The following is a 24,839-nucleotide window of genomic DNA, read 5'->3' on the forward strand; positions in this document are numbered from 1 at the left end:
TGGGACAGGGCTCTGAACAGGGACCTTCTAGAGAAATGAGCCTCCCTTGTCCTGTGTGAGCCTTTCAGCACATCTGCAAGGCCAGACTGGCTTCAAATGCAAATGTACATGTTACTGTCTGCCATAACAGACGCTTGTAGAATAATGCATAGCCAGCACATACAGAAATAGCTTACCACATCAATGTGGAAATTAAAGACAAAGGGTATTCCCCTAAATGCTGTGGTTTTTATAAACGGATGTAAAGCTCAGTTCCACAGATGCAAAATTCACAGCCACCAGCCCTGAATATCAGCTGAGCTGTGCACAGCGGTCTCCACTGAGGGATGACTCCAACAGAGATATTCTTGCCCTAGTGACAGCATCTCGGCCCCACAAAGGGCCTCTTGTAGCTGTGTACATGACAGTGAACACAGATATGCTTGTGAGACGGGCCTGAACAGACCCTCGTGACCACCTGAGCTTGGCCCTGCTCGAAGGGTCTGCAGGTTCACACTTCAAAGACCCCCAGAAAAAGCAAGTGCCCGAGAGACTACTTTCTCACCCGCCACCTTCTGGAGTAAAGAGTAGGAACTGTTAGCGTAGGCTAATCACTAGTGGAGCATCAAATGCACCCTCACCCTTCTACCACTAAGACATCTTTGTGTACAGCTCCCACCTGGAAGTATTCAAAGTCCTCAATTGCTGTGGGCGAGAATTAGAAACCTCAGCTCGGCCTCAATTGGATCCCTTCTAGCCTATTATCCTGGCTGAGAAAGTCAAGAGGAAAAATTGAAGAGGAAGCCTATAGGAGCCAACTTTTCCCTCCACATACAGGCTAAGAGGAAGCCCAAGAAACACCTCCCACTTCAGGGAGATGAGAGCCTCTGAAGTTCCCTCCACTCCACTGCTCCAGGGAGTGCCAGGTCAAGTGTGGGTGCCCATACCCCAGGCTTTAAAGACCGTGTTTCCCACACGTGCTTCCAAAGCAAAGGCTGAAAGATTTTTCTAACAAAGATGCTTCAGTTGACCAATCTTGGGCAATTGTGAAAGAAGAAATTGAAGCAGTCAAGGGAATAGCAAAATAGGAAATCACTTTTTCTCAGGCCGTTTTGCTATTTTCCTAGAAAGTACTCACGCAGCGTCTGTTATCACATCAATTAAAGAGAACAGACACCTGGGACACCAGCTGACCAGCAAATGGCTCTGCATGGTAATCAGTGTGACTTCTGATAAAGCTCACTGGTCTGTGAGCCCCACACAAGGTGAGCTCCTGGTCTCCACATGTTCCCTGGCTGATGCCGGGCACACATGGCACAGCTGACAACTCGGGAAGAATGGAAGGTCACAGGCCTTGGAAGCCCAAGAAGATTCCATCTGGATCTTTTTTTTTTTTTTTTTTCCTTTTTCTTTCTTTCTTTCTTTTTTTTTTTTTCTTTCCATCTGGATCTTAAACACTGCTGCCACCATCTATAATCCTGGGCCTGTTAGCTGACAGGGGTGCTTGAGTTTCAAATCTTGTCCCTGCCACTTACTGGCAGTAAATGCACTCCTAGTACAAATGGCCTGATCTACCCAGGCTTTTGTAACATCTGTGAAATGGCATCTGTGGGAGGCATCAGGAGCACCCAACACTCAGCAGGCTCCCCCGCAGAAATACACCTTGCCCCAGGTCACTGCTCCCTGTTGCACCCCATGACCACCAGACTACCCAGGGGCTGGAGCTGTCTGGCACTCCCACTCTTCCCCTCACACAGCAGAAGCCGTAAATAGGTATCCTCCTTGTACCTTGGCCCTCCCCAGGCCTCTGTGAGAACAGGACTGGGGCTATGGTCCTTTGAGGGAGGAGCCAGGGAGCGGATACCAAGCTCAGGGCCAGCTTCCGCCCTCCAGTGACCAGCTCCCGGCCAGCTAAGTTCCTTCCTCATTACTGAAATGCAATGAAGTGCTTACTGGATCTTTCTCAATGTGGTGACATCTTCCTGTGGCTCCACAGGCCACTTCCTGAGTCAGCAATAAAACCTCGGCCACCCCCACCCAGTAGCCTGGCCCAAGCTGAGGCTTCTAACCCTGCTCCCACAGACCATCCTCCACCTCCTCACAGGGAGGAGCAGGAAAGATTGCTTTTAGTCAAACGAGGCAAATTATGAGAAAGTAAGTTCAGATCATTTCAGGTTAACATTAAAAGAGAAAAAAATACAAACAGTTGGGAAAGCCAAAAAGGTACAAGATGAAAAGTGCACCACAGTCAAATCACTCTCAGACCAAAGAGGGGTGTGTGTGTGTGTGTGTGTATCCCTCATAACAGAGGGATAAACCATAGTCCCCCATGCTGTGGCCACCCTCTACCTCTCACATGACATGTGACACATGACCCACCTCCCAAGAGAGTTTTGGGCAAAATTCTCTGATTTGATTCTAATCTGGACTCTGAATTAATTCCTGGTTCACAGAACTATAGGGTGAGGACTGAGCCAAACACCACACAATGCAGTGGACAAACCCAGACCAAGAGACACTCTATGGGACAACTGGCCCAGTCTCTTAGTATATTAAGGTCATGAGAAAAAGATAATCTACTATAGACAGACCAAAGGGACAGGATGGTCAGAGCAACATGTGGTCCTCGGGTGGTCTCAGTTTAGACACATCAGCTGCAACACTTTGGGGACAACTGACAAGACTTGACTACGGACTGGGTATTGGATGATATTAGTACTGTGGGTTTTGCTAGGCGTGCTAAAGGCATTGTCACTCACCCTTCAGGAAGAGACACATACTATTTACAGGCAGAACGTGATGATGCCCGTAACTTATTTTTAAACACTTCAGCCTAAAAGGAAGTGGGAGCCACACCTCTCATCCTGCCCCTATTCCTCTCCCCAAAGGAAACAGCTGTTGACATTTTCTTGTGATTCTATGCAGAAAAACGTTTACTGCCTACTCCGTGTGGATCTGCGTGGGCGCACTTTTCTGACATACACCCATGGGGAAGCACGTCTGTCCCCGCCATGTGTGTGCTGCGTTTCCTTGCTGCGGCCTGTCCTGGGCTGAGCTTTTTCCACAGGAGACAGAGTCCAGCGTGGAGAGTGGGGCTGAATGCCTGCACTAGAATCTGGACTGCCACTTCTCAACACGTGACCTTGGCCTAGGCAGGCAATCCTCCGAGCTTCAGTTTTCTCATTTGCAAAATGCAGACAGAGTATCTGCCTCCTAGGGTTGGTGAGAGTTCAATGAGCTAATCTTTGAAAAGCACTTGAGACCAGCACCTGGCATAGGATACTTTTACAACTCTCATCAGTGGCTCAATGAACCCTCAGCCTAACTTACAGACCAAGGGCTCAGAGGTGAAATGATTTGCCCAAGGTCACTCAGCCAGTGAGAGACAAAGTCTGACTCTTAAGGACTAGTTCTTTATTATCACCCTTTTCACAGAGGAGGTAAACTAGGGCCCAGAGAGGCCTAATGACTTGTTCACGGATAGCAGAATTCAAAAGCCAAGTCTTAGGGCCAAAGGAATCAAAGGTACTCTGAGACTTGAAGTCCTAACACTCAACATACACCATGCCCTGTTCTCTTGGAGCTTGTGTACTGGTAAGGAGAGAAAATACGAGAATAAAGCAAGCAGGGGGAGGGAGAGTCCCAAAGCAGGGGAGTGCTTGCTCTCTGTGTTCAGAGGTCAGGGCAGGCTGTTCTGAGCTACTGGAGCAAAGGCCTGGGTCGGGGAAGGAGGCCAGGCAGAAAGTAGGGGGGAGGTTCACTTGGGGTTAAGGGCAGAGGATATGAGGCTGGTAAAGGCCAAGGGTGCCCAAAGTGCCATGATGAAGAGCCATGGTGGCTCTCGGAGCCTGTGGAGGGGCTTTGGCGGGTGTGGGTCTAACCAGAGCAGTGATACAATCTGGTCCCAGGGAGCAAGAGAGGGAGCATGGGCCAGGATGGGAGCTTTGCAGGATGTGAGCAGCAGCTGGATTCAGGACACCTATAACTGAGATTCTATTATACTTGAAAAGGCTCCCAGACCATCCAGCCTGATGCCACAGGAGAGTATCTGTGGCCTTGCCTAGCCTGGCCGACACCTCACAACCAAAGCTGAGCTTGGTGTAGGATGTGGCCGCAAGGTGCAGACTCAGCACTCAGACTGCCACCTTCTCCCAGGGCGCTCTGGGCAGAGCTGGGTCCCTCAAGAATCCCAGTGAAGTCCTAACCACTGGTACCTCAGAACATGACCTTATTTGGAAATAGGGTCACTGCAGAGGTAATTAACTAAGATGAGGTCATACAGAAGCAGGGTGGGCCCTAAACCCAATATGGCTGGTGCCCTTACCAGGAGAAGAGCCACAGGTACTGACACAAGAGCGGAGGCCCATATGATGCGGTGGGAGTTAGGGACTGGATTGCTGCACCTGCTAGGCCAAGGAACTCCAAGGATGGCCAGCCACCAACAGAAGCGAGGAGAAGGCAAGTAAGAATTCTCCCATACAGGTTTCAAAGGGAGTGTGGGCCTGGCGACACTTTGATCTCGGACCTTTGGCCTCTAGGTGGGTAAGACGATCTGTTTCTGCTATTCTAAGCTGCCTGGTCAAAGCCTCTCTGAGTACAATCTCAGGGTCTTCCCCCTACCTCCCTGCACACTCTGACATGGGCATCTTTGACACAAGGAAAGGAACCGCCAACCCCCAGCTCCAGGACTGACTCTACTCTCCAAGGCTGCTCACGAATCCATCCTCTTCCCAGGCACCCCAGCTTGCCAGCCTCCGCTCAGTTCCTAGAATCCTCTAGCTCCTTCCTGCCTGTCCCCCTCCTGCTGTTCCTGGAATGGGAAAGAGAAATTCCTCATCCAAAGTGTCCACTCCAATCTCACCTTCTCAAGCACATCTTCCCAGATCGAGCCATTAGGATGCTCCACAAGGCAGGGGTTCTTGCTGGCTCAATTCCTGCCACCTAGAGCAGGGCACCCTGTGGGCTTCATCTGCCCCTCTGGAATCAATACTCGGGCATTCTATACTGCTGACCTGTTTGCAGTCCGCTATCTCCCTGGCCTGACAAGGCTCAACATAGGCAGAGGCCACGTCGGGTTCGTTACAGGCACAGAGCAAGAGTTCAAACACCTGTTGGCTCATTTTCAAGTTTAGTTTCCAATAACAATTATCAATGGCTGTAACCTGCACGGGTGCACTTCATATACCCCTTACCACCACACTGAGATGGTGGTGCTGCCAACCTCAGTTCAGAGGAGGAAGCAGAAATCCAGGGAGGAAGGAGGCAGACCCAGAACAATGGCCACGTTCCTCCCAGGCCCAGGCTGGGCTGGAGACTAAGATGGGGAAGGGTGGAACAGAGACAAAAGGTAGCTCTTTTATTTGTCTGCATGATTCAAAGCCCATCCTGTCTGAAATAAAAGAGCAAGTTTGTGCTGTTCTCCTTGGGCTACAGGTTAAATGCTCTCCGTTAGCAGATCACCAGCTTGTGAGGTGGGGGAGTAGTGAGGGTTTGTCCACCGCATGAAGCAACCCTTCCTCATTACTGTTTTCCCAGGGGTCCCCCGTCGTCCCCTTCTTTTCCAGGAAGAGCACTGTGTGTGGGGGGAGGGCTCAGAAGCCCATCTAGTCCCAGTGGACATGAATGAACACTGGCACCCAAACTTGTAAGCAGGTGTGAACATCAACAAAGATGGAATTCCTCTCTTTTAATAGGAGTACTTGGATAGTAACTTCCATCTATGAAATTAGTGATGATCTGGGGTGCGTGGGTGGCACAGTTGGTTAAGCGTCCGACTCTTGATTTCAGATCAGGTTGTGATCTCAGGATTGTGAGATGGACCCCAATGTCCGGCTCTGCGCTCAGGAGGGAGCCTGCTTGAGATCCTCTCTGCCCCTCCCTTCACATGTAGGCGTGTGCATACTCTCTAAAATACATAAATTTTAAAAAAATAGTGATGATCTTAAAAAAAATTATAGTACTCATCTTGGGTTCCATGGCTATCAACTGAGCCCCGTCATCCACAGCTGGGGGCACTGCAAATGATACCAGGGGTGGCACAAAATTTACCACCACATTATTTACACTGGTGAGAATCTGAAAACATCTCTAATCATTAACGATGATAATAAATGGTCGTCCATTTGTGGAGCATTTCCTTTGTGCAAAGCAGTATGTGCACAGCCTGCACACACTGGAATGTGGCACATGGAATTTACACAATACTCCAGGAGTACCCTTATCCCTAGTTTACCAATTAAAAGATGGAACCTTGCCAAAGTTAAGTCATCTACCTGAGGCTTAACATGTAAAACTAAGGCTGTGTAGCGACACAGAATGTGCACACAGAAAGATAGGTGCAAAGATCAGACTGCATCACTGTATTATTTCTCGCGGGAATCCCAAGTAAGGAGTCAGCTAAAGGGCAACCTCTGCTGTCACCACCATACAGGGATCTCTATGACTTGGGGCAATTGCCCAGGCCCTTGGCTAGCTTGTTCCTGTCACACTATGTGCAGAGTTAGAACAGCTAGATGGCCAGAAGCTCTGAATCACCTGCCACCCTTCCTCCACCTCCCCCTTCCCCCGCCACCACACCTGGTGCACTGTCGATGTCTCTGCCTTTCCTAAACTGGAAGCCCACCAAGGGCAAGACCTTGGCAGCTACTATGAGACCCTGGCTACTCAGTGCTGCCTCTGCCCACACAGATTTATGACATGAGCAAGTGAGAAAACTTAATGTTTTGAAAGATGTGCTTTGCAAATATCATGTAGTTATAAATGACACTTGTATCTTGTTCTATTATCTACATTATACAAAATATTATATTTGTTGTTTTCATGGAACACTATTCAGACCTATGATCCACATCTGTCATATAGCTGCCCTTTGAGATGTCCGTCTTGGGGATCTCTGGGTGGCGCAGTGGTTTGGCGCCTGCCTTTGGCCCAGGGCGTGATCCTGGAGACCCAGGATCGAATCCCACGTCGGGCTCCCGGTGCATGGAGCCTGCTTCTCCCTCTGCCTGTGTCTCTGCCTCTCTCTGTCTCTCTCTGTCTCTCTCTCTCTCTCTGTGACTATCATAAATTAAAAAAAAAAATAAAAAAAAGAGAGAGATGTCCGTCTTGATCTGGCCTTCAATTCCTTTCCAGATTACCAAGCTTTGCTCACAGAAAGATGGCCATAGCAAAACCACACAACCAGAACTCTAAACCTCCCATGCTCACAGTTCAGGTACCAGGACCCTGGCATTGAAATTGGATGAGCTGTTTGGTGTGAGCAAGAGAAGAAAATGCTAGGGATCCCTGGGTGGCACAGCGGTTTAGCGCCTGCCTTTGGCCCAGGGCGCGATCCTGGAGACCCGGGATCGAGTCCCACGTCGGGTTCCCGGTGCATGGAGCCTGCTTCTCCCTCTGCCTGTGTCTCTGCCTCTCTCTCTCTGTGGTGACTATCATAAATAAATAAATTTAAAAAAAGTAACTTTAAAAAAAAAAAAAAAAGAGGAGAAAATGCTGGTCCAGCACCAGGCCAGGATGAACTAGGAAGCTCCACCCAGTGGAATGCTGGGTGCAGCTGTTACAATGTTTACAGAGTGGTGGAGGAAGAGAGACAATGCTTCTGTTACAGTGTTATGAGACAAAAAGCAGGGATGCGGAGTTGCATTAATGAGTATGCAATCCTGTAAAAAAAAAAAAAAGGGGGGGTAGAAAAAAGTCCAAAAGGAAATACACCCACATGTGAAGGGCAGTTGTCATTGCATGGTAAGATTATAGAATATGTGTCTTCTTTTTGCACTTGGTACACTAACATGAATGGACATAGTACTTTTCTAATGCAAAACCCAGAGGTTTCTTTTCACGTCCACACCGTGCTTATCAGTTAGCAGTGGAGAAGCGGGCCACCGAGTGAGCTGGTCAGAAGGACACTGGTTATTCCCCACAGCTGGACTAAGCTTTCTGCTGGCAGTCAGCAGGAGGAGACTAATTCAATTGACAACATCAATTTCAAGCTGCTGAAAGTATTGCCTGCTGACTGCAACTTTCTGAAAGGGCACTGCTACTGCCCAACAGTTGGAGAGAGGGGAGGAACAGAATGCCTTTGCTCAACGAAAGCTGACACAGAATAGACCGCTGGAAAAGCAGTGCCTACCGCAGGCACACACCACAATCACCAGAAACTTCTGCCCACTGTGAAGCCTGGGCCCATCTCAGGGGCTCTGACTTCACTGGTCAGGTGTGTGGTTTGGGCTTTGGGACATTTTGGGACATTTCAAAGCTCCTAGGCAGGCAGCTCAAGGGCAAGTGGCTCTGGGAAAAGAGAAGAGGCAGCTGGCAAAATGAGGAATAGCATTTTATTACTGAACAAAAATTGGTGTCTATGAATTATACTGTTGCTGAACTCAAAGCATCAAGAAACTGCACAAATAGGTAAAGTGTTTATTTCTGGAAAAGCCCACTTAAAAGAAGAAAGAAAAGAAAGAAAAGAAAAGAAAAGAAAAGAAAAGAAAAGAAAAGAAAAGAAAAGAAAAGAAAAGAAGAGAGAGAGAAAGAGAGAGGGAGGGAGGGAGGGAGGAAGAGAATATAGGAGAAGGTGTTGTTAGGGTTTATTTAGTGTTTAGTAAGTACCGTTAGTAAGTACTGTTCATTCAGTAAACGTTTACTGAACATGTCTCCTGGGTCAGGCCCTGTGTGCACTGAGCACAGACAAGGCTCCCGCTCTTGGGAGTGTGATCTAGAATGTGCAGGGATGCAGAAAATAAAGTGAATGATAATTTTGGATAGTAAAAAATACTGTGAAGACAAAAGAGAGCAACATGATCTATAGAGATTACAAGTTAGATTTCTCTTTATATGGGAAAATAAACCTATCTGAGACCTTCCTTCTTATTTTTATTTAGATAATTTTTAAATTCCCCCTTGAAGTTGAATATTTGAAACTAGTCACTGGGCAGCCATGACCTCAGACACTGTCACAGCTATGTGAATGTCGTCCATTCTGACTTAAACCTTCTTTTCCCTGTTTCATACTCCACTGAGAGCTTAAAAACAACATTCTGTTTACCTATACTACAAAGGTTGCTCTAATGACAAATGGACAGATACAAATATCATATTCATAATTCAACTTTCTATGGCATAAGTCAACATTGACTCTTCACTACTAATTCCCAATCAGCAATTTGGATAACTGTTTCCATCTTATACTCTTGGACAATCACAGGAGCTCCTTAAAATCTGGCTCCCAGGGAGCCTGGGAAGCTCAGCAGTTTAGTGCTGCCTTCGGCCCAGGGCATGATCCTGGAGACCTAGGATCAAGTCCTACATCAGGCTCCCTGGATGGAGCCTGCTCCTCCCTCTGCCTCTGTCTCTGTCTCTACCTCTCTGTCTCTCTGTTTCTCATGAATAAATAAATAAAATCTTTACAAAAAATCTGGCTCCCCATTACATAACACTTTAAATAGGTTTCCCTGGTTTTAAAAACCATAAAAGAAAAAAGCTTTCCATGAGATGGGCCATACAATCTTAAAATTGCAATAGGTGTACATTGTATATTCATCTATTTTGTAGAACAATTTAAATACCACTTTTTTGGTTGGAAAGTAGGCATACAAGAGCTCTGGAAAATCTGGGTTCAAATTCCAGCTTTATTACTTCTGACAGAGTGGATTTGGGTAAGTTCATCTCCATGTCCTTAAGAATGTGCCTCCCCTGCCTCCACAGGCAACTGGGAGCAGTAGATGGACCAGTCACAGGGGAAGACAGAAGAGGGATGAGGAGTATGCCTTCTGGCTACCACTAGCAACTGCAAGCTGAGTGGCAGCCTCACCTGGCCCTTCAGACCCCACTCAGGACTCAGCCCTTGTGGTGAGAATAAGCATCTTTAGTGTCTGATGCTCATACAGAGGTGTCAGTAACACTGCCGCCTCCGTGGGACTACTGGCATTACTGAGCAGCTTCCTCTGTGATTCTATCTTCACTTGAAGAGATTAACTCCAGAGTAAGCTAATGCTGATAGCCTGGCACCCGCCTCTGCCTGGGGCTGCCAGCCTGGCTGCCTGTCTGCAATGCAGGGGTCCCCTGAGGCAAAAAAAGAAGTCAAATGAATCCCATCTCCCATCAGAGTCCTACTCCATCTCCATCTCACTTGAAGAACAATCTGCCACCAGGTGAAAGGTCCCTGAGGGCTGGGAACCTTCTTCACCAGGCAGCTGTCCCTGGCCTTTCCTGAAACTGGGGAATTACCTGGCTGTCAGCCACCAACCACCTCCCAGCCCTGGGAGTGTCCCCCCCCACTCCATTCCTGGGCAGTGTCACTTAGCCCTGCACCTCCCACACTCTCAGGAGGCCTCAGTTGACCCAGGCTCCCCACAAGGCCACACCTCAGGAAGGCTTCCGATGGACATGCTGGCTGTGTTTGATTCTTTTTTTTTTTTTTTTAACAGTAATATATTGTTCTTATATATTCCCACATCCTCAAGTTCTCCAAAAAAGACCTATGTAGCATTCCCTTTCTCCGACGCCTAATCCATATTAAGATGTCCTCTTGTGCGTGTACATGTGTTTACATGCTCCAGCTCCACTCCCATAGACTGCCTGGCAGGGCTGGGGCCACGGTGACTCCGGCTTACTCCCGAAATCCCCTGCTGTGGAGAACCAGCTTCCCTGGAGAGTTCTGGGAAGGCCTTCTCAAACACACATGTTCAACAGTGCACATGGCAGCTTTCAGACCCTCCCTAATGGGCTTAAGAATGGCTGAGCACCTGCAGAGGGAGTAAGCTATACCGTCCCCCCACAATCCCACCCCACCCCACCCCCGCCTCCCTGAGAAACCATGAGCTCCCCTGGACTCATGCCAGGCCAGCAGAGTGGGGCTCAGGGCTGGCTCAGGCAGCCCTGCTGTGGGGATACAATCAAGACCCGGGGCTCCCCTTGAAGGCTTGCAAGCTGCTCTCAGGCCCTGCGGCCCACTCCCCCGGACAGGGAGTGCCTGGCCTTCCTGGATCTCATCTGGATCTTAGACTCTTGCTCAGCAACTCAAGAAGAATTATTCTTTGGTGCTGGTGGCTGAGAAAGTCAAAGCAAAGTCTGGATCCATCTCTGGCACTCATATGGGACTCTGGCCTTAGCTTATTTTCTCACCTTTATTTTCCTTTTGCCCCAATTCCTTGTATATATTTAATCCTCTGGTATTGCTTACGTTTTGTAAGCCAACTCCAATCCTTTTTGGAGTGAAGGAGGGCAAATAAACAAAATGCCTGTAATCTCTAGTAATCATTTGGTGAATCACTGTCCACAGTGTGAGGGGGTGCAGCCCTGTGTGAGGAGCTCCCAGCCCAAAAGGGCTGGTCTGAGGAAGCACTGACACTCTCCTGGGAGCAGAGCTGAGCTACACCACAGGTGGCTGCTCCCCATCAACCAAAGGGCCAAGGGTGTCACCAAGACAGCGGATCCGCCAGGACAGCACCATGCCTGGCCGCAGGTGGCAGCAGTGCTTACACAAAGTGCACCACTGCCCACTTTGGTGCTGGGATTTCAGGTTGGTTCTGATTTATCTGAGGAAATCAGAGGGCAAAGAGCATTTCTATTCTCTGTCTTCCTGGTTCCTTTTTCTTTTCTTTTTCTAAGAACAGGAATACTGGCAGTTGGCCTCCCACCCAGAAATCCAAGGCACCAAACAACACAGGATATGCTCATGCTGCAGCAAGGCAAGCGTGGCTCTGGCTCTGGAGGCTGACGGACTGGGTGCTCCTTCCTTCCCTCACCAGCCTCCATCCAGGGAGGCCAACCCAGGAGAGAGATGAGGGGCATGGGAGATCCATTCCCGACTTTGGAGCGTGCATGTCAGAGGACAGTGGCAATCTCATATTCAGGTCTCCACCTGGACTCATAGGTGGATTTTCGCAACCCCCTGTGCCACTTTGAGGTGGGTTCCCACAACCCCAAGACCTGCAATCTCTCCACAGCCTGCTGGATGTCATGACCAGCCCTGTAGAATGTAAGAGGGTGGACAGAGTTGAGGGCAGGATGATGGCCTGGGTAACAGGCAGGGGGCTCACATCCTGCTCCACTCTGGAGAGCTGCCCTATCTGTGTGATCGCTGGTAAACCCCAACCTCTCACCCTGAAAGGCCTTAGCTTTCCATGCACATAGCAATCCTGAGCACCAGCTAATGTCAAAATGTCAGCAGCCAACAGAGGCAAGCCCAGGGCCCAGCCTTGGGTGGGAAGGGCAGCCGGGGCACCAGGGATTACAAAAATGTTAAGGAAACATGAATGCCAGGTGAATAAGGCCAAAGAGCTGAAGGCCTCTCCAGCCCAGAATTCTCCAAGTCCTAGACTTCTCAGACCTTCTCCATCCCTCCACCTGCGTGTCTAGCAGACATCCTGACATATCCAGAACATAACCCCACCTCTGCACCAAACTACTCCACTCACAACCACCCATCTCCCAGTTGCTTAGTGGGCAGTCCTTACCTCCTCCCTCACCCCTGTCCAGTCCTGCAGCAAGCTTGCTGGCTCCCCTTAATGATATCCCCAGACCTCCACAGCCCCGTCAGGTCCACCTCGTGCCATCCCCCTTCCTCTGCCCTGGATAGGAGTAGTGGCTTCCCCACCCAGTACAGAGCCAGAGGAAAAAGCACAGTGAGGAAAGCAGTTAGAAACCTTTAGAGCAATCTGACATTGCTAACAAGTCTAAACACTGATACAAAAGTATCAGTTTGAGACCATCAAAAATGGAAACAACTGCTCCCTGCCAGAGACAGTTTAAGAAGCTGCCTTCCACCTTTCCCCTGCCCTGACCTCATCTGCCATTCTGCTTTTCTCAGCTTTAGCCACACCAGCTGCCCTCCTGGTCTGCAAATGCACCTAAACACCCTCCACCTCAGGGACTTTGTACTGCTGCTCCCACCCTCTGCCTTGAATGCTCTTGTAAACCTTCACACAGCATACTCCTCATTCCCCTATGACCCTTGCTCCAACATCACTTTCTCAATAAGGCTTATCCTGATACCCTCCTTCACACCATAGACCACCCTCCCTACTCCTCATGCTGGGCTGGGTCGTTTGGTTTTTGTCTCTTTTCCAGAGCACTCATGCTGTAACATGCAGATCATGCCTGTCTCTTCCTGTGAGCAGGGGCAGATGGCTCTGTGCTTTGGCACACAACATGAGCTCTATACACCCTGGCTGAGTGAACAAGGGAACACGGGTGCCAGAGTGCAACCAGGGCAGGCTTCACAGAGAGGGCCTGGGAGCCATCCTCCAGGCACACACCAGTACAGCTAAGCTAACAAGGCAGCCCAGGGCCGTCAGGGGAGTTGTCTCCCATGTCAAAGGCTCCGGACTGGACACTAGGAGATCCCTGCAATTTAGAAGAGTTCTCCAAGACCCAGAGTCAGCGTATCATTTGTCAAAGTGGAAGGTGGACACGAATGGGGGAGGCTAACAGCAAGAAACCAACCAGAAAGCGGACACTGAATTGAGGCCATGGAACTAGAGATGAAAGACAGAATTTGAGAGGTTTCCAAGGTCAGATCTACAGATGCACGTGGGAGGTGAAAGGGCGGGAGGAGGTGCAGGGAGGATCAATGGACATGGTATATGAAAAGAAGGTGCCCTCAAACATCAACATGATTACTGTGGGTCAGAGCAGCAGCCCAGGCATAAGGAGCCTACCCACAGTGCCTGCTAGGCCATGAAGCCTCTAGGCAGTCTGCCTCCCCTCCCCCGCACCCACGAGGCCACCCCCACAGGGCCTGGGGTCCTAAGTGTGCTCCTGCATCTCCCCTGCCCCAGGCCTGCATTTCACAAGACCAGTCCCTAAACAGCCGGTGTCAGTGTGACTCCTCCACTGCTGCATCCTGGGCCGGTATGTCCAAACTAAATCAGCTGACAATAGTATATCATGCACTTACCTTACGCTGAACATCTTTTAGGTGCCAAGGAAGACCAAAAAGCCATCACAGGCCAGGGTCCTGCCCCCTGCCCCCCACTGCCTCCAGGATGGGCAGGGTATGAGTTATGGAGAGCGATGCACATGCTAAACAGTGCAAGGATGAAATGTGACACCGTGTTAATATTTTGTCCCAAAATTCTTCTGGGACAGGAGAAATTGTCAGAAAAGACCTACTTGTTTTGCTCCTTAATTCCTACCAGAGCTGAAGAAGAGAAATCCCTGAGAGCTGTATACCTGGAGCAACTTGCCAGATGTATGAGTGCAAGGGAGGCACCCAAGTGGAAAGAACCAGACAGGACCAAGACTGGCCTGGTGGCACAGGGTGTGTTCTGGCCAGGGTGGGAGGGAAAGCAGTTCAGCTCAGGCAGGTTAATATGCAAATGTCCCAGGAAAGCCAATTTGCCACCAGAAGAGCCAGGTGAACACAAGATTCAAAACTGACCCTCCCAGTTACTGAATGGAAGCTGGGAAAAACAAAGGGGGATCTGAGAGTCCTGGGGGACAAGGGAAACCTGCCCAGAACAGCCCCCAAAGATCTGGTGGAAGAAACAGCATGTGACTCAAGGGCCTCTAGATGATCCTTCAAAACATGCTTTCGGCCTTTTGCATTCTTTGCAGTGCAAAAGCTGGCCCTCCTCACAAAATCCAGTATAAATTGTTAGGGGAAGACAGGAGCACAAAGGAAAATATCCCAGAGCTAAATATAGTGATCACACAAATACCCAAGTCAAACAAGCTGTAATATTAATGAGGCATGAATGAACAGTAACTGTTTCCAGGGCTGAATAAAGGCTGACCACCTTGTCAGGGAAGTCACACAAAGGCTCCTAGCTGGTGCCCCTTTTAGTAAGAGCAGAAGAGAACAGACAGTTCCCCCACCTCTATAGAGGGAGCCCCATTTGGGGGTTAGATCAGACTAAGAACATTTTCTTGTAGGCCACAGGGGAAAAAAATCTGTTTCCAGTTTAACCTGCAACAGTTGTAGACTCTGACCAGGATACATTATTAATTAGTCAAAAGAGAAGCCCCACTTTTAGTTGCCCATTGAATTAGGTATCTTTCAAACAGTGTGACCTAGAATTGACAGTACAGCTAACTCTCTGTTTACCACGGTAATGGGGATTTCTGGAAGGACGGCAGTTAATTGATAAGCAAGAACAGTCCCATTTTGTTCTCGTCAAGGCACATATCATCACTGCATCAAGGACGAAGGCTTCCAACGATTGTCCCCCGAGGCCCTCGGCTCTGCCTGGCATTATCAGATTTAAACTGTACCTTTCTGGCTCTTCAAGCCAAGTAGCGGACCCCACCACACCCTCCAATTTTTCAGGGCATGGGGACATAGGGAAAGCATGGACAATCACCTTACCCATACCTTACCCATAAGGCAGAAGAACTTCTAACAAATGACATATGATGGTTGGAGGGGAGCTCCTGGGTAGAAAGGAAGAAAGGGACCCTGGGTCCGCAGGAGGCTGGGGGGTCCACCTCTCGGGTCCACCGAGAGGCCCAGGAGGAGACAGGGAGAGAGTTGGCTGTACTGCCGCAACAAGCACACCCCCAGCAAGCTGCCCAGCATTTCTAGGAAGGAGAAAAGCAAACCGCCGTCCCACCTCGGGCTGCGCGGTCACAAGTGAGGCAGGGCTGGGACCAGTCACCATTTGGGCGGGAGGCCAGCCCCAGGTGCGGCAGGAAGGGGTGGCGCTGGCTCAGCGGCTGCAGCTCCTCGCTCTGACCCAGCGGAGCCCCTGCACGGTGCTGGGGACACAGCGAGGCCTCGGGTGCTGTCAGGCAGGGACACACACACACATACACACAGAGAGAGACACGCCATTAGAGGGAGTGGGAGTGGCAGACTGCGGGCCGAGACCGAAGCCCGACACGCTCAGAGGCAGTGTTGACCAATTCCGACCCTGAACATGTAGCCCAAGCTCAAGGTCTGAGGGAACCAGAAACGTCAGAGCTGGGACTGTGGCAGCAGCAGCCAGCCCAGCAGAAGGCCCAGAGGACCTGTGACTGGGGCCCGATCCAGACCCCCAGGCTCCTGCACCTGCACCATCCCACAAGCTACCGATGAATGGGATGCTGTTTCAGCCCTTGCTTTGTATCCTCTGGCTTCTTGAGAAAAATGATGGTAAAAGGCACATGGAGCGCAGAGCTGCTTCCCGTGACTGAACAGCACAGACAGCCGCTTCCCAAAGAGACAGCCGTGGCAGTGTGAGACCAACTCGACCCACAACGGGCCTTTTCTGGGGATGGAGAGGCGGCATGAGATAAACAACTTCGCTTGTCACAGGGCAATCTTCAATTTTTGGTGCAACCTGACCCAGAAGGAGATGCAGGTCACATTTTGTTTCAGGTAGTTTCGTGAAGATTGCAACCTTCCCTTAAACAGTTCAAACTAAGAGGGAAACAACTAACTAGAAACAGGGTCAAGAAAAATGCTAACTTGTCCAAGCCTGATAATAATTTGGAATTCCTAGAGACAGTCTGACTTGGGTATGCAAATCTCCCAATCGACACATTTCTCAAAATGCTGCTGGTGGCAGTACGACGTCAAACTGAAGCCTGCGAGCAGGAAACATCAGGAGGTGGCCTAGTAACAGAGCCACTGACTAATAAATAAGGATCAACAGGAGTTTGCTGGGCGACAACTTCCTTTAAAAAGAAAAAAATGTTCTGTTCTGCTGACACAGCGTTACTGATTCCAAAAAGAAAGAGTGTATGGGGGCCTGCACTTTTGTTTTTACAGCCAGAAGATACAATTTGCACCTCCCCCACCCCAACAGGCACCCAGGGCGACCTATCTTGACACTGCACTGGGAAAGCTGAGAGGCACCGGTTCCCGGGCCCGCTTTTAGTGAATGGCCAGGACGCCAACATGGCTCACAGAGACCAGCTGGCATCAGGCCCCGAACTCCACTTCCCTTCCCTGAAATCTCGTCCGAATGTGGGGCTAAGACCCAGCTTCCGCTGTGTGTGTCCCTGCCCACATGCACAAATGAGAAAAAGAGAGTAGCCCCACCCAGTGCAGACCCAGCCATGCAAGCAAATCACTAGGAGCTGTCGTCCACATGTTGAAAGAAGAGGCCCCGCTCATGCTACCACCTGCAGAGGTCTCTGCCTTCTCCCTCTCTCACTGAGACAGAAACATCCTTTCTCACTGCCCTGTGATTGCTGAAGGAGAATAACACTGAGCCAGTCAGGAGACCCACAGCCCAGTCACTGGGACATTTAATAGGAGATTAAAGAAACAAAATTATCAAAAAGGAGCGTTCATTTCCTCCACCTACCAAACACCATCAACTCCCCACAGTTTGTGCAACAGGCCAATTGCTTGGCTCCAAACCTTCTCTGAGCAGGAAGAGGGGCAGAGCAGACCCACTCCAGGATGGCTGGCCCTGCCCAGATGTACTGAATCAGACCACAGAGTGGCAGAGGGTCTTGAGATCTCTGAGCCAGAGCAGCCAAGGGACCAAACAACCCCCAGTCCCATAACTGTAACTGGGTGCAGATCACTGGCATTGTTGTCTGGGCTGCCAAAAGCTGAGAACAGAGGAAAGATGCGAGCTCTGGCTTAGCCCAAGGGCACCCACCCTGCCTGTCGCCCAGTACTTCTGGGCCTGTAACCGACAATACTCTGGCAAGGGGTGGGGAGCACTTCCCCTACTCACAGCCATGGTAGGAGGCCGGCGACCCCCCGGCCTTGCCATATTCCTGCTCTGAGTAGCTGGTGGAGAGGTTGGGCTGGCTGGAGCCTCGGCCGAAGGTGATCTGGTTGCTGCTCATGCCGGTGGCCACCTGGGCCATGCGCTCTTTGGTTTTGAGAGCCTGGGCCCTCTCGGCCTTCAGCCGCTCCTCATCCTTGAGGAGGGCTACCAGCTGCTTTGACTTCTCGCGTACATTGATGCCCTGGTCCTTGCCGTCACGGTCAATGTACTGGAAGTCCTTCAGGGTCTGGATGGCAAAGATGTTCTCCCGACACTGCTGGGCCACCCGCTCGGAGCCTGTCTTGATGAGGTAGTCCAGCAGCGTCAGCGCCTTGTACACATGCCGCCAGTTCTTGCCGTGGTCGTTGAGCCGCTTCCACACCATGCTCATGATCTCTGAGAAAGCCACCACGTTGTAGGTCAGGTCAGCGATCTCCGTCATCAGAGAGCTGGACGGGCCCCACGGATCATTGGACGTGGCTTCTCGCACTTTTATTTCAGCCTCTGAATAATTGTTCACAATGTTTTTCATTTGCCGTCTGATAGAGGAAGTCGCCATTTTTATGGTCTTTGTGACAAAGGTAAAAGCCCTTCAAAGAGAGAGACTTTCCTATGCCAGGGAAGTTCGTGCCCTGTGAAGGTTCAGTCTCTGTAACAGGTATGGAACAAGATCTCGGACGGTCATTTCCTCCGCTGGAGCCTCAGGTCCGAGAAGCCAGAAGCCATGACCTAGAGAAAGAAAGAATAAAAGAAACACACTCCCTGTAGCATGAGCTCCTTCAAGACAACAGATTCTGGCTCAGTCTTTTTTGTAAAAAAAAAGGCAGGTACCAAGGTCTGGTGGGGTTGCGGGGGGAGGGTGAGTACACACACTCCAGCCTCTCAAGGAGGAAAGAGATCCATCTTCTTTTCAAAATTATGACAAGATCAGTATTACAAGTTAATAGTGAATAAAATCTAAACTCAAGGTTAAGCGTTTGGCAGACAAGAAATAAACATTATAACTGTTGTTCTATTTTCAAAACACTTCCACTGGCATGGCTCTTCTGTGGGTTGTATTTTCACTACGTGGCAAAAGCCAGAGACAGAAGAATCCTAACACTGGGGGAAGCTGGTTCTGATAAATTTTAAATTATGTGTGGGAGCAAGAAAGCCTCTCATTTCAGGTATATCTTACCCCAAAAATGCCTATCTATGCCCCCCTTTTAAAGTAATCACTACAGGGGATCCCTGGATGGCTCAGAGGTATAGTGCCTGTCTTTGGCCCAGAGCGTGGTCCTGGAGTCCCACATCAGGCTCCCTGCATGGAGCCTGCTTCTCTCTGCCCCTCTCCCCCCACCCCCTCTCTCTGTCTCTCATGATTAAATAAATAAAATTTTTTTTAAAGATTTTATTTATTTATTTATGAGAGAGACAGAGAGAGAGAGAGAGGCAGAGACATAGGCAGAGGGAGAAGCAGGCTCCATGCAGGGAGCCCGACGTGGGACTCGATCCCGGGTCTCCAGGATCACACCCCGGGCTGCAGGCGGCGCTAAACCGCTGCGCCACCGGGGCTGCCCTAAATAAATAAAATTTTTAAAAATAAATAATCGCTACACCTAACGTGTAGCTTGAACTCACAACCCTCAGATCAAGAGTCACATGCTCTTCCAACTGAGCCTGCCAGGTGCCCCTAAAATGCCTGTCTATGCCTTTAAAATCGTTCAACGCCTGGCTTTGGTCCACTGTGCTTCTACCTGCCCCGGGCATTTTCTGTGACCACTTTTCTCCTGACTTTTTATAAAGGTTTCCAACTACTCTTAGAGAGCACAGCCAAGGCCCTCCACCAGCTTTCAAAGTCTCCAGCACCTGGCCTGAGCTAATACAACCGTAGAAATTCTCTCTTCCCCTCACTTCAGAGAGGGGAAAAACTGAGGCCCAGGATTTCACATTAACAGACCCTCCCAGCCCTATGCCACAAACACAAATTCCTACTCCATAGAAGAAACATTTACTGAGCTCGAGCAGGGTCTGCATTTCTGACAGTTGACTCTGGCCCATGAGTTTGGTCTTTCTTGTTCACCAGTGAGCACCCAACAATATGCCCGACACGGATGTAAATGCTGGTGAATGAATTTACAAAACAGATGAACAACAGCATCCGTGTCCTCAGAAAGGCCACAGTCTGGCAGGGGATAGAAGTGAGCACAGGGCACCTGAGGGTGCAGCTGGCTGTTGGGGGCTGCGAAGGCAGGTGAGGGAAGGAGCTTCGGCCAGAAATAACTCTGAGTATGTCTTCAAAGCTGAAAAGACCTGACGGGTGGGAGGAAGTGGTAATGCAGACTATTCTTCATCCATAAAATGAGGAAACTGAGGTCCAGAAGACTCGGGGATTGCCCAAGATAGAGCAGCATAGCTGGGGTCTGGACGCAAGCCAGAACCCTCCCCTTGCCTATCCCCCACTACCACCTGTGGGGCTCATTCTGGGCTCTTCTGGCTGTCAAGGAGCCTTGGACCTGGCTCTACTTCACTTACTGCTCAGGAAAACCCTCCAAGTAAGGTAGAGATGGGGAGCTCAGGGACCTCAAGTCACGAGGTCTGCTGACTAAGGTCACCTCCTCCAAAGCAGCCCATGCAGCCAGGGGCCTGCTACTTCCTCCCTCCTCGTGCAGGACCCTTACTCTCCATCGAGCTGTGAGCTGTGGTGCTGCTTCTGCCAGAGAAACAATGGATGGCCTCCTCCGTCCTCATCTAAAGCCTCTGACAGGCAGTGGGAACATCCACAGAAATAAATAAGTAAACAAAAAAGTTAGAGGTGAGGGGAGCCACAGGAAACACAAAGATCACTTATCACATATGACCATACAAATAAGAGACAGCTCATAAAATTTCATCCTGGTGACAATCAATAATACATCTGCTATGGCTAACAAGGCCTCCTATCCAGCCTCAAATATGCCAAGAATTCTGTCTCCACCTGAAGCCACAGAATGGGGCTTCGGCAGAAGGCCGGCATGCTCTGCCTCTCCACTGATCTGGCCAGCTCTCATAAATCCTCTAAAGCCTGTCAAAGGACCAGGGATAAAAATTTTCCCGGTGAACTGCACATTTGATTTAGTTTGGTTTTTCATTCACAGCAACATTCACTGCTGGCAGAGATGGGATGGGCCTTAAAAAGCCAAAAAGAACACTTTGATTTTTTAATGAGCATCTCCCAGCTTAAAGTGCAAACACTCATCAAAAACAGCGGTAACATTCAGATGTACTTAATGCCCAGGGGCTCTAGGATGTGCCAGGGATCACCAAGCACTTCCATTTGTCACTCCATCTGGTGCACGGCAGGTATGACCATCCCACACTCTGAGAAGCAGGAGGAGCTGAGATCCACTGCTGAAGAGATCCTCAGCCACCTTCCTACAGGTCAGGAAGCAGCTTTGACTAAGCATCACAGCAAATGGTCTTCCTGGTAAAAAGGCCTCAAACAGTTGGCAATATATTGAAAAAAAAAACAACAAAATAATTTCCTGAGGGAGAAACGATGCCCCAGGCTGTGTTGCCCTTCTTCTGGTCCAGCCATCTGAGACCCAGTGTCCTCCTAGGGAGAGGTCAGGGAGAGGCCATGAGGCCCAACCAGCCAGGGCACCCACTGAGCCTCCTAGGCCTTCGGTGGCAAAGAAAAGACATCAATTCTTCTGATCAAGGGCCAGAGCTCCTCTGGGAAAGGAGTTCCGAACTGAGAAATCAGGGCTAGGAACCAAGGCAGGGGTTTTCTCTAACAGGCTCAGCTTGCAAAGACATCTGTTAGCAGACTCTTTCAACTATTTAGGGCTTAAGAAAAAGAAAAAAGCTAATAAAACATTTCTTACAGTCAGAAAAATATATAAAGACTTTATCATTTGAATGGCTACCTGCTATTTTCTTAAAGCTATAGACAAGAGCGGCTTTCAGGACAGGTACATGGTGAGGAGATCAGGGGATAGGAAATTCCTGATAGGAGAAAAGGACACCAAAGGCGCCTCCATAAAACCATATTCAAGGCCATCTGGGTGACGCACCTTGCCGGAGACTTTGGAGACTTGACACCTCCAATTCCAGCCATGAGAGAAGCCAGCTACACATGAGTGGGCTGCAGGACCATAGCCCTGGCTGTGTGCACATGAGGCTCTCCCAGGCAGCTCCAAGACAGAGACCTGGGTGGCTCCATCATACTTGTCCATGTGGACCTCAGACCGCACTCTTCCCATTTTAAAACTTCTCCCCCTCAACCTCAGGACCAGACTGTCAACACCTAAATATCTCTTCTCCCAGCAAACATCTGTCAGGCACTCCCTCCCAAAAGCCAGGCCTGAACACTCTCCATTCTCAAGGATACACCCTGTGCTATTTCCAGAACCTAAGTTTTGTTTTGTTATTGCTTTTTTGAACGGTGTGCATGCTCCGCCTCCCAAACTTTCCCTCTCAATCTGCCAGTTTTCTTCCGTTTCCAGCTTGCTGAGCCTTGAACTAACTAGCAGAGGATCGTGTGTTACCGCCTGAGCTCTTCACTCAAGCTTGGGAAGCTGTGGTCAGCTCACAAACACCCCATCATTTATTAGAAGCTTCCACTCAGGGCACCGCCTTCAGTCCAGGGCATGATCCTGGAGACCCAGGATCGAGTCCCATGTCAGGCTCCCTGCATGGAGCCTGCTTCTCCCTCTGCCTCTCTGTGTGTCTCTCATGAATAAATAAATAAAATCTTAAAAAAAAAAAAAAAAAAAAAGAAAAAGAAAGAAGCTTCCACTCAGATATGGAGAAGGCGGGAGGAGGGGTGGTGGTGCTGGGGACTGCCAAAACAAGAGGGAAAAATAAACTTTGTTAAAGTTTAAGCCAAGATGGCAAAAAAAAAAAAAAAGGGGGGGGTTGTTTTCATGATTTAAAGACTGACAACCCAGGGGACAAATGCCATAAAAACATCAGTATCTAGAAATGCCTTCAGAAATGGGAGTTCTATCGGGGCGCCTGGGTGGTTCAGTTGGCTAAGTGTCCAACTCTTGATTTCAGCCCAGGTCATGATTTCAGGGTCATGAGATCAAGCCCCATGTCTGGCTCTGCACTGGGCGTGGAGTCGGCTTGAGAGTCTCTCTCTCCCCCCACAACTCGCTGCTCACATGTGCTCTCCCTAAAAAGAAACTTTAAAAACTGTAAAAATTAAAAAATAAAACAAATTGAGGTCTATCATCAATTACTTAGAACTATTTCATTACATAAGAGATAAAATCTGTACAATTCTGTTACAACTTTAAATATTTTCTGGATAGAGACAAGTTGGAATTTCTATTCAAAGCAAATGCATTTTTCTGCACAGTAGCCAGAGGACGTCCATTTACTTTCCTGGATGGGATGACCAGGGGCCCCTACCTTACCTCCAGCCCCACTCTAGCCCCAGCCCTGAACAGCCTGTTTTGAAACTGTATTAACCATTCATTTTATTAAGAATCAAGGCTTCTGATTCACGTGATAACCACCAGTAACCTCACTGAGTTGATAAAACCCAAAAAAAGGCAAAGAAGCTGAGTATTTCAGCTGGCCTAGGGAAGTCTCACCATGTGCAATGCACATCTCTGTCAGGTCTTCCAAAAGGCCCTCGGGAGCTCTGAAGACTTTGCATCAAAAGCCTGTCTATTCGGTATGGAAGGGAACACTCATTTTTGTACAGTCAGGTTCCAGTACTAGAAAAGGTTCTTTAAGCCAAAGGAATATTTCGTTTCTGTCCTGGAAACGGAACCTGCTGTTTCTGCCTATGCAACATCTATATCCTCCTGAGAAAGATCCCTGGTCTTCTATAGGGGACATGGCCAGGCACAGGCCCAGTCCAGGCTCCACCAATCCTAGTACCACAGGCCCCCACCACGGTGGCTCGACCAGGAGCAGGTGGACGATCCAGGCTGGGCTGTCTGAGCTGTTAGAAGCTACCACAGGGCCTGGGTTTCCCTAAGTTTAAAAGTGATGCTGGAGAAAACAGAGCAAAGGGCAGGAGAAGGAGTGACAGAGAACACGGCTGGAACCTCTACGTCCACTTGTGCCTGAAGCCATTCATTCCCTGCATAATCAGCAGCCGGAGCCCACATGGTCATCTATAACCTACAGCACTGTGCGCTGTGCAACGAGCGTCCTGAGAGCAGAAAAGCCGGCCACAGCTGAAAACCAGATGTACAGCGAGGGCCCCCTTCACCAGAGCCTCCAACAGGGCCTCACAGAGAAGTGCAAGGATACCAACCAGACTCTGCTCAGTCACACCTGACCTGTGAGCTCAGGCTGACCGAGAAGCTGCGTCCTTCCCAGGGAGGCCTGTCACCTGGGCCAAGGTCTGGCCAACACTCTTTTCAGAGTGGCCTATGATGGTGACCCATAAAGTGAGAGCTGGATCATCACATTTACAGGGGGCAAGCTGGGGAAGAAAAATTCTGGCATGTTTGAAAATACAACCAGAATTCAAAAGACACTGGAGACTGGAATTAGACTGAATGAAACAGGCCAACAGGACAAAACTAAACAAACAAAAACTTCCAAGGCTAGAGTGTGGTCCCTGGAGGCAAGAAGAATTCCATCAAAACCCACTCCAAGGGTTTGTGGAACTGGGTGGGGAAATTCTTTCCGAATCCACAGTTCCATCAGGACAGAAATAAGAGGCCCTCTCGGGCATTCAGAGCAGCCCAGGTGGGTCCCAGCTCAGAGCCTGCAGGACTCTCGGCCGCTGTGCTTCTGGGACACAGAGGCAGGATACTCCCCCCATCCATTGTGGTCTCCCCACATCCTTAAGGAAGTTTTGGCAGTGGCTTTTCAGGGATCAGGGACCATTATCAGGGTCAAGACCAGCTATGAGAGAAGAGCAACAACTGTTTCTCCCTACTCCCCAAAACCAGTCATGGGTCAACTGATACTGGCTGTGACAGTCCAGTCAAGATCAGTAAATGTCATTGAGTGAAATGATCAGAAAGTCACCTCCGCAGATGACAGCTCAAACTATCTGTGCCTGGCGGCCTCCTATGACATCACATGTACCTCACATGTCTTAAGGCAAATGACAGGGAGGGCTGCGGGAAGGAGGTACTGCCACCTTTCCTGCAGCGTTGCACCAGTGGGGCTCACTCTCAGCCATATATCGAAAGCTCCTGGGGAGATGATTCAAAATTCCATACACACAGCAACTGGAGGCAGCACTGAGAGGATCTGACCAAGCTCCCATGGTGACTTAAG

The 24,839-nt window shown here is 49.6% G+C and overlaps 1 protein-coding gene across 6 annotated transcripts in view; it reads right to left on the bottom strand.

Annotated features, from left to right (window-relative positions):
- The window catches only part of EPN2 (epsin 2), an 84,087-nt gene that overhangs the window by 28,930 nt on the left and 30,318 nt on the right, over nucleotides 1-24,839 (bottom strand). For 4 of the 6 annotated variants that reach the window (XM_038537066.1, XM_038537063.1, XM_038537061.1 and 1 more), the window contains 2 exons: nucleotides 17,589-18,353; nucleotides 15,528-15,698 (listed from right to left, as the gene is read on the bottom strand). In XM_038537066.1, the coding sequence (XP_038392994.1) occupies nucleotides 15,528-15,698; nucleotides 17,589-18,183 (766 nt within the window). In that variant the 5' untranslated portion in view covers nucleotides 18,184-18,353. The remainder of the gene's footprint in view (nucleotides 1-15,527; nucleotides 15,699-17,588; nucleotides 18,354-24,839) is intronic. The other 2 variants (XM_038537065.1, XM_038537064.1) reach the window with 1 other exon arrangement.

The sequence above is a fragment of the Canis lupus genome, chromosome 5 (assembly GCF_011100685.1).
Source record: "Canis lupus familiaris isolate Mischka breed German Shepherd chromosome 5, alternate assembly UU_Cfam_GSD_1.0, whole genome shotgun sequence".
Lineage (NCBI taxonomy): Eukaryota > Metazoa > Chordata > Mammalia > Carnivora > Canidae > Canis > Canis lupus.